Below are 12775 nucleotides of genomic sequence, written 5' to 3'. Positions count from 1 at the left end.
CTCTTCTTCGCCGATGTTTTGTGTGTGTGTATGCTAGTGTTTGCAAACGACAATGGAAGCCAAACCGACGTTAGAGGAAATTTCTCTCCAAGAATTCGCCGCCATCTGACAGTCTTTATAGTCCGCCGAAGAGGAGTCATACAGATGCGTGTATTTCCGAACCTCTTCAATCAGACGCTCAGTAACTTGGTCGATGTCGATGCTCACCATGTTGTTCTTTTGTGGACTCTGAACTTGCTGGAAGAAGACACCAGAGAAGAAGATGCCGGAAATGCGTAGAAGGAAGTACGATGCTGCCAAACTGACCAATCACAGCGCTTGCGGTCCGCGTAGGGTCCGCGTTGAGTTGACGCGTTGTTACATTTTTGGAGAGGTGCGCGTCAGGCTACGGCGTAGGGTACGCACAGGGTACGCGGCTCTGCGTAGGCTACGCCGTAGGTTATGGCGTAGGTCCTACGCAGAACCATAAACTGACCTTTAGATGGAAGCACTGGCCTCTGCGGAGGCGATCGCTGCGGCGACGCTGGCTTCTGCGCTTGTGATGGAAGCACAGGCCTCTGTGGAGGCGATCGCTGCGGCGATGCTGGCTTCTGTGCTTAGATGGAAGCTCGGGCTTCTTGGATGCTTTGTCACGGCGCTTGCTTCCATGCTTGAAATGAAAAAGCTGGCCTCGGCTGAGGCAATGTTGGCTTCTATGCGTGAAGTGGAAGTGCTGGTCTCTGCCCAGGTAGTCGCTGCGACGATGCTGGCTTCCACTCTTGGGATGGAAGTGCTGACCTCTGCTGTGGCGGTCGCTGCGGTTATGCTAGCTTCTCCTCTTGAGATGGAAGTGCTGGCCTCTGCTGAGACAGTTGCTTGCCGTGATGCTGGTGTCTAATGCTTGAGATGAAAATGCTGGCCTCTGCTGAGGCGATCGCTGCGGTGATGCTGGCTTTCCACGCTTGATATGGAAGTGTTGTCCTCTGCTGTGGCGGTCGCTGCGGCTATGCTAGCTTCCACGCTTGAGATGGAAGTGCTGACCTCTGCTGAGTCGGTCGCTGCGGCTATGCTGGTTTCTCCCTTGAGAAGAAGTGCTGGCCTCTGCTGCTGTGGTTTTGAAGATGCTGATTGCTATTGATGCGATGGAAGCGCTGGTCTCTGCCAAGGTAGTCGCTGCTGCGCTGTTGGCTTCTGCTGTAGAGTCTGCTGCGGCAGAACCCGAGACGTGGGCGCTAGCCCCTGCGGGCGCAGTCTGAAGCAACGGATGTTGAATGAAATCCCTGGTGATTGCTGAGGTGGTTGCTGTGGTAATGAGGTATCCCGCTAGGGAGATGAAGGCCGAAGTGGTGGAGGTTCGCGCCCGTGCAGGTGAAGGATGGATTCCCTGATGATGGAACGATCTGACCTGATGTAGCTCTTGAAAGCTTCCGATGTCCAGTGCCCTAGTGCTTGAATTTGAGACTGCGAGAGGCCTTTTTGGGCGGCTGTGGTTGCTGCGCCTATGCGGAAGGAGTGGCCGGAAAAGTGGTCTGCGGGGATGCCGGACAGGAGCAGGACGGCTTTGATGTGCTTTTGGAACCAGAAGCGTGTAGCTGGGCGGTTGGATTCGTCGACGAAGAGAGGATCCAATGTGGTTTTGGTTTGGGATTTCCTGAAGTGAAGGTAGGCTAGGAGGGTCTGATAAGGTTGAATCGGTGACTGGAGGTTGAATGTGTAGATGAAATGTCCTCTCCTGGTTTGGTCCGTCTTGCTTTGTTTAATTGAGAATGACATCGTCTCTGAATCGAGTACTGTCAGGTCCGAAACTGTTGGATGGATTAGCGGGTTAAAGATGGATGTGGTAGCCATTTCCGAACATCTTAGAAAGCCGAAGAATGCTAGGATAAACATGGTGTCGAGTGTGCGATCGACGTGCTTGGAGTGATATCCTTTACGGAGGGTAGAAATGCATCTGGTCAGTATATCCAGGGTTATAGGTTGTCTGGCGTCTGGGCGAGCGGGCTTGGTTCTTTGAATGCCCTTGATGAGCATAGAAGTTTGGGAGCTGGCTATGGCTGCAGATGGAGAGTTGAATATGAGCTTGTGGAAGAACTGGACTCCACTCATGTAACCTTTAATTGAGCTGGCTTGGAGGTTCTTTGAAGAGTTTAGGAAGGAGATGAAGGAGGTGATGGTGAGGACGGAAAAATCGGGAAAGGGAATGTTGAACGCCTGGTGAAAAGACTTGAAGCTTTTCCATGCAGTGAGATAAGATTGGAGGGTCCTAAGGGAAACGGCTTGGGTGATGGAGTTTAGAGAGGCATCGAGGAGGGTTTTTAGGGGGTGGTTTACCGGAATATCAGCTCCGAATAGGGAGGTACCGGTGTTGGCAAGGGATCTGCTTCGGGCGCCAGCAGCCTGAACTTCTGGAAGGCAAAACGAGAAAGGGCATCAGCAATCTGATTTTTTGAACCAGGAATGTGTTTGGCAGTTAGAATGAACTGGTCACAGGCTGAGATCCAGATGAGGCGTCTGAGGAACGGCATTAAAGCGGGGGAGTGGGAGCGGCCTTTGTTAATACAATGAACAGTTGCCTCGTTATCACAATGTACGATTATACTAGAAGCCGACCACTCTTTCCCCCATAGGGATGCTGCGACGACCAGTGGATACAGCTCGAAAAGTGCTGAAGATGCTAAAGCCTGCGGAATCTCTAAAAGCTGGGGGGGCCAAGTGGATGCAAACCAACGGCCTTGGTAAAAGCCTCCGAAACCGGTGGAAGGGGCAGCGTCTGTGAACAGGTGAATATCGGCGGGGGAGGAGGCCATGTCACTGTAGAAAAAAGACAAGCCGTTCCATTGTCTGAGGAATTTTATCCATAAGCTCAGTTCGTCAAGGCAGGGGCTGGATATGGATAACGTGTCCTCTAGAGCGTGTGTGGAGGACGTGAGATAAAGGAGGTGTGATTCGAACGGGCTGCCTTGCGGAATTATTCTCATCGCGAAATTCAGATGGCCGAGAACAGACAGGAGCTCACGTTTGGAGCAGCGGGGATTAGCTAATAGGGCGGAAGCGATCACGATCGTTCTGTCGATTTTCTCTTTTGGCAGAGAAGCCTGGAATTTAAGCGAGTCTAATTTAATTCCGAGAAATTCGATGGACGTGCTCGGTCCTGAAGTTTTGTCTGGGGCGAGGGGAACGCCGAGATTTTCGAAAACCTGCTGGACTTTTGCTAGATGCGCCGCCGGAAACGAATTGGGAGATGAGATGATTAAAAAATCGTCTAGTAGGTGGATGAGGTAGGGAATTGCATAATTGTTAGAGAGAATCCTGCAAATTGCCTCTGACAACATGTCGAACATTTTTGGGCTGCTTCTGCAGCCGAAAGTGAGACGGACAGAAAAGTAAAATTTATTGCGCCATCGGATGCCGAAAAGGTGCCAGAAGTCTGGGTGGATGGGCATGACTTTAAATGCGGATGTGATGTCGACTTTGGCTAGCTAAGCGCCGCGACCGGCGTTTTTAATTAAAGTGATGTCTTGATCGATGTTATGATAGTGCAGAGAAAATTCCTCGATCGGAATGAGGCTGTTGATGCTTGGAAAGGCAGATCCGTGCGGTGACGAGAGATCGAAAATTAGGCGCTTTTTGCCCGAAAATTTACGTGTCGCTACGCCAATGGGGCTGATGCGAAACGCAGTAAAAGGGGGAGCGTCGAAGGGGCCAATAATGAATTTAGCATCGATCTCCTTTTTTAAGAGGAGATCGACTGACTCAGGTTCGGCGAGCGCAGACTGGAGGTTGGGGCATATTAAGCTGTGTGATGGAAGACTGATGACGCCGGGGTCGAAGCCCTTCGCGAGACCGGTCAGGAGATAACCAGTGAACTGGGTGTCGGGGTTCACCAGGCGTTCACCAAGGGGCAGACTAACGTGACAAGACAGACTGGGTATCTGACAACATCCAATTAAACATAGTAAATAATAACAAGGGCAAGCAGAAAATAAAAATAAAAGGGTTGGGGTGACACAATAAAAATAACAAACATGGGGGGGGTGGGGGAACAAAAGAGTCCGTAGGGGGAAGTCCAAAGGGATTGGGGCTGGGTGAGGGAGTTTTGGTTCAGGGGGGAACTCGGGAGCGCGGAGTACGGGGGGACTTGACGGAGGCAGGGGCAGGCTTGGCTGCCGGCTGGTGTGCCGGCAGGACCAGACAGGGTGCCGGACTGGAGGCAGGGCTGGGTACCGGCTGAGTGGGGCTGGAACGCCGGCTGAGTCACAGCCTGAAAGGCCGGCTGAGTCGTCGGCTGGAAGGCCGGCTGAGTCACCAGCTGGAAGGCCTGCAGGACAGGAGTGGGTGTCAGCGGGACAGGACAGGGTTTCGGTGGCTGTGCAGCGCTCTCTGGCGGCTGGGCAGTGTTCTCCGACGGCTGGGCAGCGCTCTCTGGCGGCTGGGCAGCGGGCTGGGGTACCGGCTCAATCGCCGGCTGGGATGCTGACTGGAAAGGACAGGATGATGGCTGGACAGGACTGGGAGGCCGATTAAATCACCGGCTGGGACGCTGGCTGAATCACCGGCTGGGAGGCTGGTTGAATCACCTGCTGGACGAGACAGGGTGCCGGCAGGATAGGACTGGGTGCCGGCTGGACTGCCGGCTGGATCGCCGGCTGGACAAGACAGGGTGCCAGCTGGAATGCCGGCTGCTGGACCGGACTGGAGGCCGGCAGCTGGACTGCGGCTGCGCAGGGCCCCGCGGCCCCCTCCGTTGCCTCTTCTTCTTAAGGCTCCGGCTTAAGGCAACGGAGGGGGCGCGGGGCCCAGACTGGTGGCCGGCTGCAGAAAAGAGGTGAAGGGCACGGCTGTCTCCGGGTTGGATGCATCCGATGATGACCCCCAGGACTCTCTCCTCCCTCGCTTGCCACAAAGGCTGGCTGGTGGTGGAGAGGTAGCAGGGGATGAGACGGACGGTGCGGCGGTGCCCACGACCCTTATCTGCAGGGTGCAGTCCTCAGGGATTGTGGCCAGCAGAGATGGGTGATTCCGATGAACCGAGACCCTGGACTCCGGTCGGTTCATGGCGAACCTAACTAATCATGCCATCGAAGTTCAGCTGTCTCAGCATCCTCATCTCTGCCGGCGATAGAGGGTCCCTGAGGCCGTGGTTAAACAACGCGGCCGCCTCCCCAAAGACCACCTCCTCTGCAGCCTCCAGTGTCGTGACCGACAATAATATGTTTCTCTCCACAAAAAACACTAGGCTCTGACATGACTCTGCCACAATACCAAGAAAGACATGACATGATCAGGCAGAATCATGACAAAAAAAAACATTTTACAGAATACAGATGTACATAAGCAAAGGAGAAAATGAACAACAAGATTTTTTTGACAGACAGACAGTTATTGGTAAGTCAAATAAATGCGGAACAGTTATGTTTTGAGCTGTTTTTTGAAAGATGTGAATGATGCTGCAGTTCGGGTGGAGGCTGGTAGTTCATTCCACCACAGGGGGACCGAATGAGTAAAGGTTTTTGCAAGCGATTTGCTGCCTCGCTGTGATGGAACAACCAGGCGTCGCTCATTTTCTGACCGAAGATGACGGGAGGGGATGTAGACCTGGAGCACTGAGTTAAGGTAAATGGACGAATTTTCCGTTATCGTTCTGAAGGCCAGTGTCAGTTAGTTATACTTGATGTGGGCGGCAACTGGCCACCAGTGAAGTGAAATCAGGAGGGGTGTTACATAGGTTATTTAAGGCTGATTGAAAACTAGACGTGCAGCTGCATTCTGGATCATTTGCAAGGGCTTGACTGCATTGGTTGGAAGGCCAGCCAGTAGAGAATTGCAGTAGTCCAGTCTTGATATGACCAGAGCTTGGACTAGTAGCTGAGAGGCATGCTCGGACAGGAACGGCCTGATTTTAATGATGTTGTAGAGCACATACCTGCAAGTTCGAGAGGTTGCTGCGATGTGGGAGGTCAATTTCAGCTGGTCATCGAACATCACCCCCAGGTTCCTCACAGACTTGGTGGGTGTTATAGTTGAGGATCCCAGCTGAATAGTTAGGTGATGTTCAATTGATGGGTGGGCCGGTATAACCAGGAGTTCTGTCTTGGAGAGGTTGAGTTGTAGGTGATGCTCTTTCATCCACGAAGAGATGTCCAGAAGGCAGGCAGAGACACGGGCAGAGATGGTGGGGTCATCTGGCTGAAAACATAAATAAAGCTGCATGTCACCTGCATAAAAATGGTATGAGAACCCATGTGCCTTAATTATTGGACCCAGGAAGATGGTATATATAGAAAAAAGGAGCGGAGCAAGAACTGATCCCTGAGGAACTCCAGTTGTCAGCTGGTGAGATCTGGATGTCTTGCCTCTCCAGGATACCTTAAAGGATCTGCCTGTGAGATAAGATTCAAACCAGTTGAGTGCAGTTCTAGAGATGCCCAGTTTGGAGAGAGTGGACAGCAGGATCTGGTGGTTCACAGTGTCAAATGCCGCAGAGAGATCAAGCAGAATAAGGACAATAAGGACAGATGACAAGGATTTAGCCCTTGCCTGCCGTAGGTTTTCGACGACAGACAGGACAGCGGTCTCCGTAGAATGTGCTTTCTTGAAGCCGGATTGCTGACTGTCTACAGTAGAAGGTCGTGCTGTGAGAGATAGGCAGACAGTTGGTTAAATACTACCCTTTCAAGTCTCGGCGTGCCGTCATCTGGGAGGGTGCTGATACCTGAGGGACCACCGCGGGGGGCAGGGCTGCTGGGAAGCAGGCTGCGCTCGGGACCGTGACGACGATAGGTGGCCAGGTTGCGGTGCAGCAGAATCTGTTTAATGGCCTCAGCCTGCTTCTGCACCGTGGAGAACTGTTGTTTCATGTCCTCCATGGTGTCACCAAACAACCTTTTGCGAGATGAGTGCATCCAAAAGGTGCCTCTCTTGGACCACAAGTGTGGACATCGACCGACCCAAGGCACGTGCCGTGGCCTTCGTCGCCCGGACCATGAGGTCAGTGGCTGTGCATAACTCGCTCATGCGAGTTGGGTCGGCCTTTCATCATCCAGGTCCTTCAGGGCTTTAGCCTGAAAGACATGAAGGACCGCCATAGCGTGGAGGGTGGAATCGGCCTGTCCTGCAGCATTATAAGCCTTCGACACGAGTGTCAAAGAGAGCTTACAAGCTTTGGAAGGAAGTCTAGGCCGACCCCTCCAGGCGGCAGCTGTCTGTGGGCACAGGTGCACCGCGACTGCACGGTCCACCTCGGGGATGTCGACATAGCCTTTGGCTGCCCCACCATCCAGGGAAGTAACAGCACCAGAGCCCGCTAGCCGGGAACGCGCCGAGAACGGCGCATTTCAGGACTTAGTGAGCTCCTCATGCACTTCCGGGAAGGATGGCACCAGGGCGGCACGTGGCTTTTGAGGAGGGCGGTGTAGCGGCTGGATGCATGATTTCTGGGGGCAGAGCGGGCAAGCATGGCTGACATCTCAGCGTCGACCTCATCTTGAGCTCGACCACCCGGGGACGGGAGCTCAGAGAGGTCTTCCGCATTTGATGCCAGGAGATAGCTGTCCAATGCTATGACAGAGAATTCGTGCACATCCCTCTGTTGAGTCTGCCCGTTATGGGACGGTCTACCGCCGCCCATCGGGGACAAGCGTGCTGGGGTATGGGTGGTCCATGAAGCCGAAGCTGACAGAGCGACATCCATAAGAAATTTCGACTTAGTTTCTCATTATTATGAGATACTAAGTCATTATTATGTGAAAGCTTAACATTATTACGAGTTAATAAGTAGAAATTTCGACTTAGTTTCTCAATATTTTGAAAAAAAAATTAAAAAAAATTATCCAACCCTGGCGTAAACGGGCTTCCATACAATAACTCTCAACTCTCAACTCAACTTTATTTATATAGCGCTTTTACAATTTTCATTGTTACAAAGCAGCTGCACATGAGACTACATTGACTACAAGCAAAACAATCAAAGTTGTACCTGCAAAAACAAAAAAAGGTTAAAAACACAGAAGACAGACATACCCACACACAAAACACTCCACACACACAACACGCACATGCACCAACACACACAGACACAGAGACACACACACACACGGATGCGCATGCACACACACACAACAAACACACACACACGTACGTACACAGACAAGTACGCACACACACACACACACACGCTCAGTGAGAGCACACATTTAGGATAAAGGAGAGAGAAGCACAGGTCAAATATAACAGACTATAAATTCCTATATGCAATATTAATTAAGTAAAACTTTAAAATTCTAAAGCAGCCCCCCGGTCAGGCAGTGCAAAAACAGTATGCAAATGGTGGCGAGGAACCCAAAACTCTAATCGAGAAAAAAAACCTCAGGAGAACCCAGGCCCAACCAGGGGATTCCAGTTCCCCTCTGGCAAAAGCTGCTGCCTCTGCACAAGCTCCAGAGAACTTGCACAACAAGGCTAAATAAAATAAATAAATTTAATAATAAAATAAATTATAGTTTAAGATTATCATTAATAATCTAATAGCATTTGAAATTTTGTGGTGAAGACATGTCAAGAGACCGCGTCCTTCTTTATCCAGCTCTATCATCTCAGCTCTTGTCAGGTCCCCACTTCCCATTCTCCGCTCTACCATCAGGTCAGGCCATGAACTGCATCCTGCTCGCTGTGGTAACCTTGGAACAATGAGACAAGACTGGCTGAGAGTAGAGTACTGTTCTGTACTCTTTGATGCAACAAGTACATCAGTTGTGTTTTTGGTTCCGGTTGATCTAACTAATGCAGCCTAAACCCTCTGAAGATTTATATTATGGAAGAGTAGTGTATGCAAGATTAAAAAGATGCGTCTTTAGTCTAGATTTAAACTGACAGAGTGTGTCTGCCTCCCGGACAGTGCAGGGAAGACTATTCCAAAGTTTAGGCGCTAGATAGGAAAAGGATCTACCACCTGCACTTGATTTTGAAATTCTAGGTATTACCAACTGACAGGACGCCTGAGAGCGTAATGCACGTGAAGGACTGTAATACAAAAGGAGTTCATTCAAGTATTGAGGAGCTAAACCATGTAAGGCTTTATAGGTAATAAGCAAGATTTTAAAGTTAACGCGATGCTTTATAGGTAACCAGTGCAAGGTTGACAGAACCGGGCTAATATGTTCATACTTTTTTGTACGTGTAAGAACTCGAGCTGCCGCGTTTTGGACCAATTGGAGTTTTTGTAATAAGCCTGCAGGGCAACCACCTAACAGTGCATTACAGTAATCTAGTCTTGATGTCATGAATGCATGAATTAACTTCTCTGCATCTGAGATTGACAGCATATGACGTAGTTTAGATATATTCTTAAAATGGAAAAACGCAATTTTACAGGTGTTGGCGACGTGGCTCTCAAATGACAGATTACTATCGAATAGAACGCCAAGATTCTTTGCTGACGACGAGGGTTTTATGGAACATCCGTCAATAGTTAAACAGTATTCTTGGTTGTTACTTATAGCAGTTTTCGGTCCAATAAGTAACACTTCCGTTTTGTCCGAGTTCAGTAATAAAAAGTTGTTACTCATCCAGTTTTTTATATCGACTATGCATTCCATTATTCGATGGAACTGCTGTGTTTCATGAGGCTTCGAGGAAATATAAAGTTGAGTATCATCAGCATAACAGTGAAAGCTAACTCCGTGTCGCTTTATTATATCTCCTAGAGGTAGCATGTATAATGCGAAGAGCAGAGGCCCTAAGACTGAGCCCTGTGGTACACCGTACTGGACTTGCGATTTGCGTGACACCTCATTGTTTATTGCTACAAATTGAAAACGGTCGGATAAATAAGATTTAAACCATTTCAAAGCTATTCCCTTAATGCCGACATAATTTTCGAGTCTATGTAGGAGTGTGCTGTGGTCAATGGTATCGAATGCAGCACTAAGGTCTAGCAGCACCAATAACGAGATACAACCTCGGTCAGACGCCAATAGCAGATCATTTGTAACTCTGATCAAAGCAGTCTCTGTACTGTGACATGCTCTAAATCCAGACTGGAATTCTTCATTGATGTCATTCCTTTGGAGGAAGGAGCATAATTGAGTTGAAACTACTTTTTCCAGAACTTTAGATATGAAAGGTAGATTCGATATAGGCCTGTAGTTCCTTAGTTCTCTAGGGTCGAGTTGGGGTTTTTTGACAAGGGGCCTTATAACAGCCACCTTATATGCTTTAGGCACATGTCCTAATGTCAGAGATGAGTTAATAATACCAAGAAGAGGATCTATAATTTCTGGGAGCATCTCTTTCAGTAGATTTGTAGGTATAGGGTCTAGTATGCATGTTGTTGATTTAGATGATCTAATAATTTTAGACAGCTCATCTTGATCTACGGTATAAAATAATTGCATTTTCTCCTTAAGGGCGCTGTAGTTAGTTTGTTCAGCGGGTTTCACTTCTGATTGCATTGTTATAATTTTTTCTCTAATATCTTGGATTTTATATGTGAAGTAGTTCATAAATTCATCACTGCTATGCTGATATACAGGATCAGAAGTCACTGACGATTTATTTTTTGTTAATTTAGCCACCGTGTTAAATAAAAACCTAGGGTTGTGCTGGTTTTCTTCTATTAGTGATGAAAAGTAGGCGGATCTAGAAGTTATTAGGGCTTTCCTGTATTTTCGAATACTATCCTTCCATGCTGTACGAAATACCTCTAATTTAGTTTTCTTAAAGTTGCGCTCCATTTTTCGGGCCGCTTTCTTTAAAGCCTGAGTGTGTTCATTATACCACGGTGTGGGGCTGCCATTTTTAATCTTCTTTAAACGTAGTGGAGCAACTTTGTCTAGCGTTACCGAGAAGGTGGAATTAAAATTTTCAGTGGTAATGTCAAGATCTACAGCTCTAATGCAAGGCTTTTGTGTTTTTACAACCCCAAATCCTCTACAACACCCCATCTATGCCAACACCCCTCCCCCAGTCCAAAAAATCTCACTACAAGCTGAACTCAAACGTTGGCAAACTTGGTTTATGAAAGAAATTGTGTTTTCTTAAAAGTGGTTCGCAGTAGGTGGTTGAATGAGTTTCTATGAATATTGTCCATTAAATGATATAGTTACCTACTGCAGTTTTATTGATTGCAGTTGGTTGTCTTATTCATTTTTCAACACTCTTTGTGTAGCTGCATAATTTAGTTGTTGTGCATGATGATAGTAAAATTGTAGCCAATAGAATAATCAATACATGTAATGTGTTGATATTTAGCAAAAATTGCCAAATCCAATCTCCTTCAACTACTCTATGCAGAACATCCATTAAAACATTCCTGTTTTTATACATCCAGCCAATTAGCAGTCGAAAACACTAGTCACTGCCATAATTCTTCTTATTTGATATTCTGTTCCACTTGAAAAAAGCATCAGAATGCTAAAATAAAAACGGTTCACAAGGACTTTAATGAACGGTAAAATCAAATAAAATGTCTAACATTGAACTCACAAGACTCACTGTCTGAAACCATGCATATCAAGTCAGTCACTCAGAGCACTTCAAAACGTAAGTGTGCTTAGGCCATTTAGCCAGAGTGGCTAGTAAGATTTTGTCTAAATAATCCACAGTTCATACAATTTATTTATATGAAATTACCTATATACAGTATTCATTGTTTAGACAGGAGTGGGGTGAAACCACAACATGGTGGGTTCAGCCTACTTTTAAGTGGTAAAACGTGTCAGTACTGAGTGACACCATTTGACCAAGTACGAGTTCTAGCTCCTGCATCAGCACCGGTGGAAAAGTGGTATTAACTCAAGAAGGCCTCTTTCATATACCCCACATCTCAAGTCCATTAGTATGGAAAAACACCAACTTACCTGACAATGTACATTCCCTAGTAAATGATCTCTTATTGGTCAACAGCAGTGTTGGGCAAGTTACTCTGGAAATGTAATTAAATTACTGATAAAAGTAATCAAGTTACTGGTCTGATTACTTTATTTAAAAAGTAATTAGTTACACTACTCGTTACATTACTCGTTACATTACTACCCTCCACCCCTCAAAAACACAAAATAACCTCTTCAGCCTTCTCAAGACTAAACTTTATTGTAACGGTTTCAGCACCACCGGCCACGCCCCCCATGTCGTCACCGCCAGCTCGCTTCACCCGTTCCCTCTCCCCGGAGTTCTGAACTCAGTTTCCCAGCATGCACCGCACATCCACCATTTTTGATTAGTCCACACCTGCATCACATCATCAGGATTCTATTTAAGTTTGCACCTTTTTGTTCTTCCCTGTTCAGTCTTGTTGTCTTCACTGCAATTCTTTACCCCGATAAGTATACTTACCTGTTTTTGAAATACTTACCTGTTTTTGGATATTCCTGTTTTTGAAATACTTACCTGTTTTTGGATATTCCTGTTTTTGAAATACTTACCTGTTTTTGGATATTCCTGTTTTTGAAATACTTACCTGTTTTTGGATATTCCTGTTTTTGAAATACTTACCTGTTTTTGGATATTCCTGTTTTTGAAATACTTACCTGTTTTTGGATATTCCTGTTTTTGAAATACTTACCTGTTTTTGGATATTCCTGTTTTTGAAATACTTACCTGTTTTTGGATATTCCTGTTTTTGAAATACTTACCTGTTTTTGGATATTCCTGTTTTTGAAATACTTACCTGTTTTTGGATATTCCTGTTTTTGAAATACTTACCTGTTTTTGGATATTCCTGTTTTTGAAATACTTACCTGTTTTTGGATATTCCTGTTTTTGAAATACTTACCTGTTTTTGGATATTCCTGTTTTTGAA

At 47.1% G+C, this 12775-nt stretch overlaps 1 protein-coding gene across 1 annotated transcript; it reads right to left on the bottom strand.

Annotated features, from left to right (window-relative positions):
* Positions 1-1956: 1956 nt before the first annotated feature.
* LOC130549634 (uncharacterized) lies at positions 1957-5034 on the bottom strand. Its single transcript, XM_057326907.1, is given in 4 exon segments — positions 1957-3885; positions 4110-4297; positions 4509-4696; positions 4782-5034. Coding segments are annotated over 4 exon segments (2208 nt in total). The 3' UTR covers positions 1957-2306.
* Positions 5035-12775: the final 7741 nt, after the last annotated feature.

Source organism: Triplophysa rosa, unplaced genomic scaffold, assembly GCF_024868665.1.
Source record: "Triplophysa rosa unplaced genomic scaffold, Trosa_1v2 scaffold143_ERROPOS450313, whole genome shotgun sequence".
In the NCBI taxonomy this organism is placed as follows: Eukaryota; Metazoa; Chordata; class Actinopteri; order Cypriniformes; family Nemacheilidae; genus Triplophysa; species Triplophysa rosa.
The sequence above is the reverse complement of the archived record's forward strand: the minus strand, read 5'-3'. Positions and strand labels throughout refer to the sequence as shown.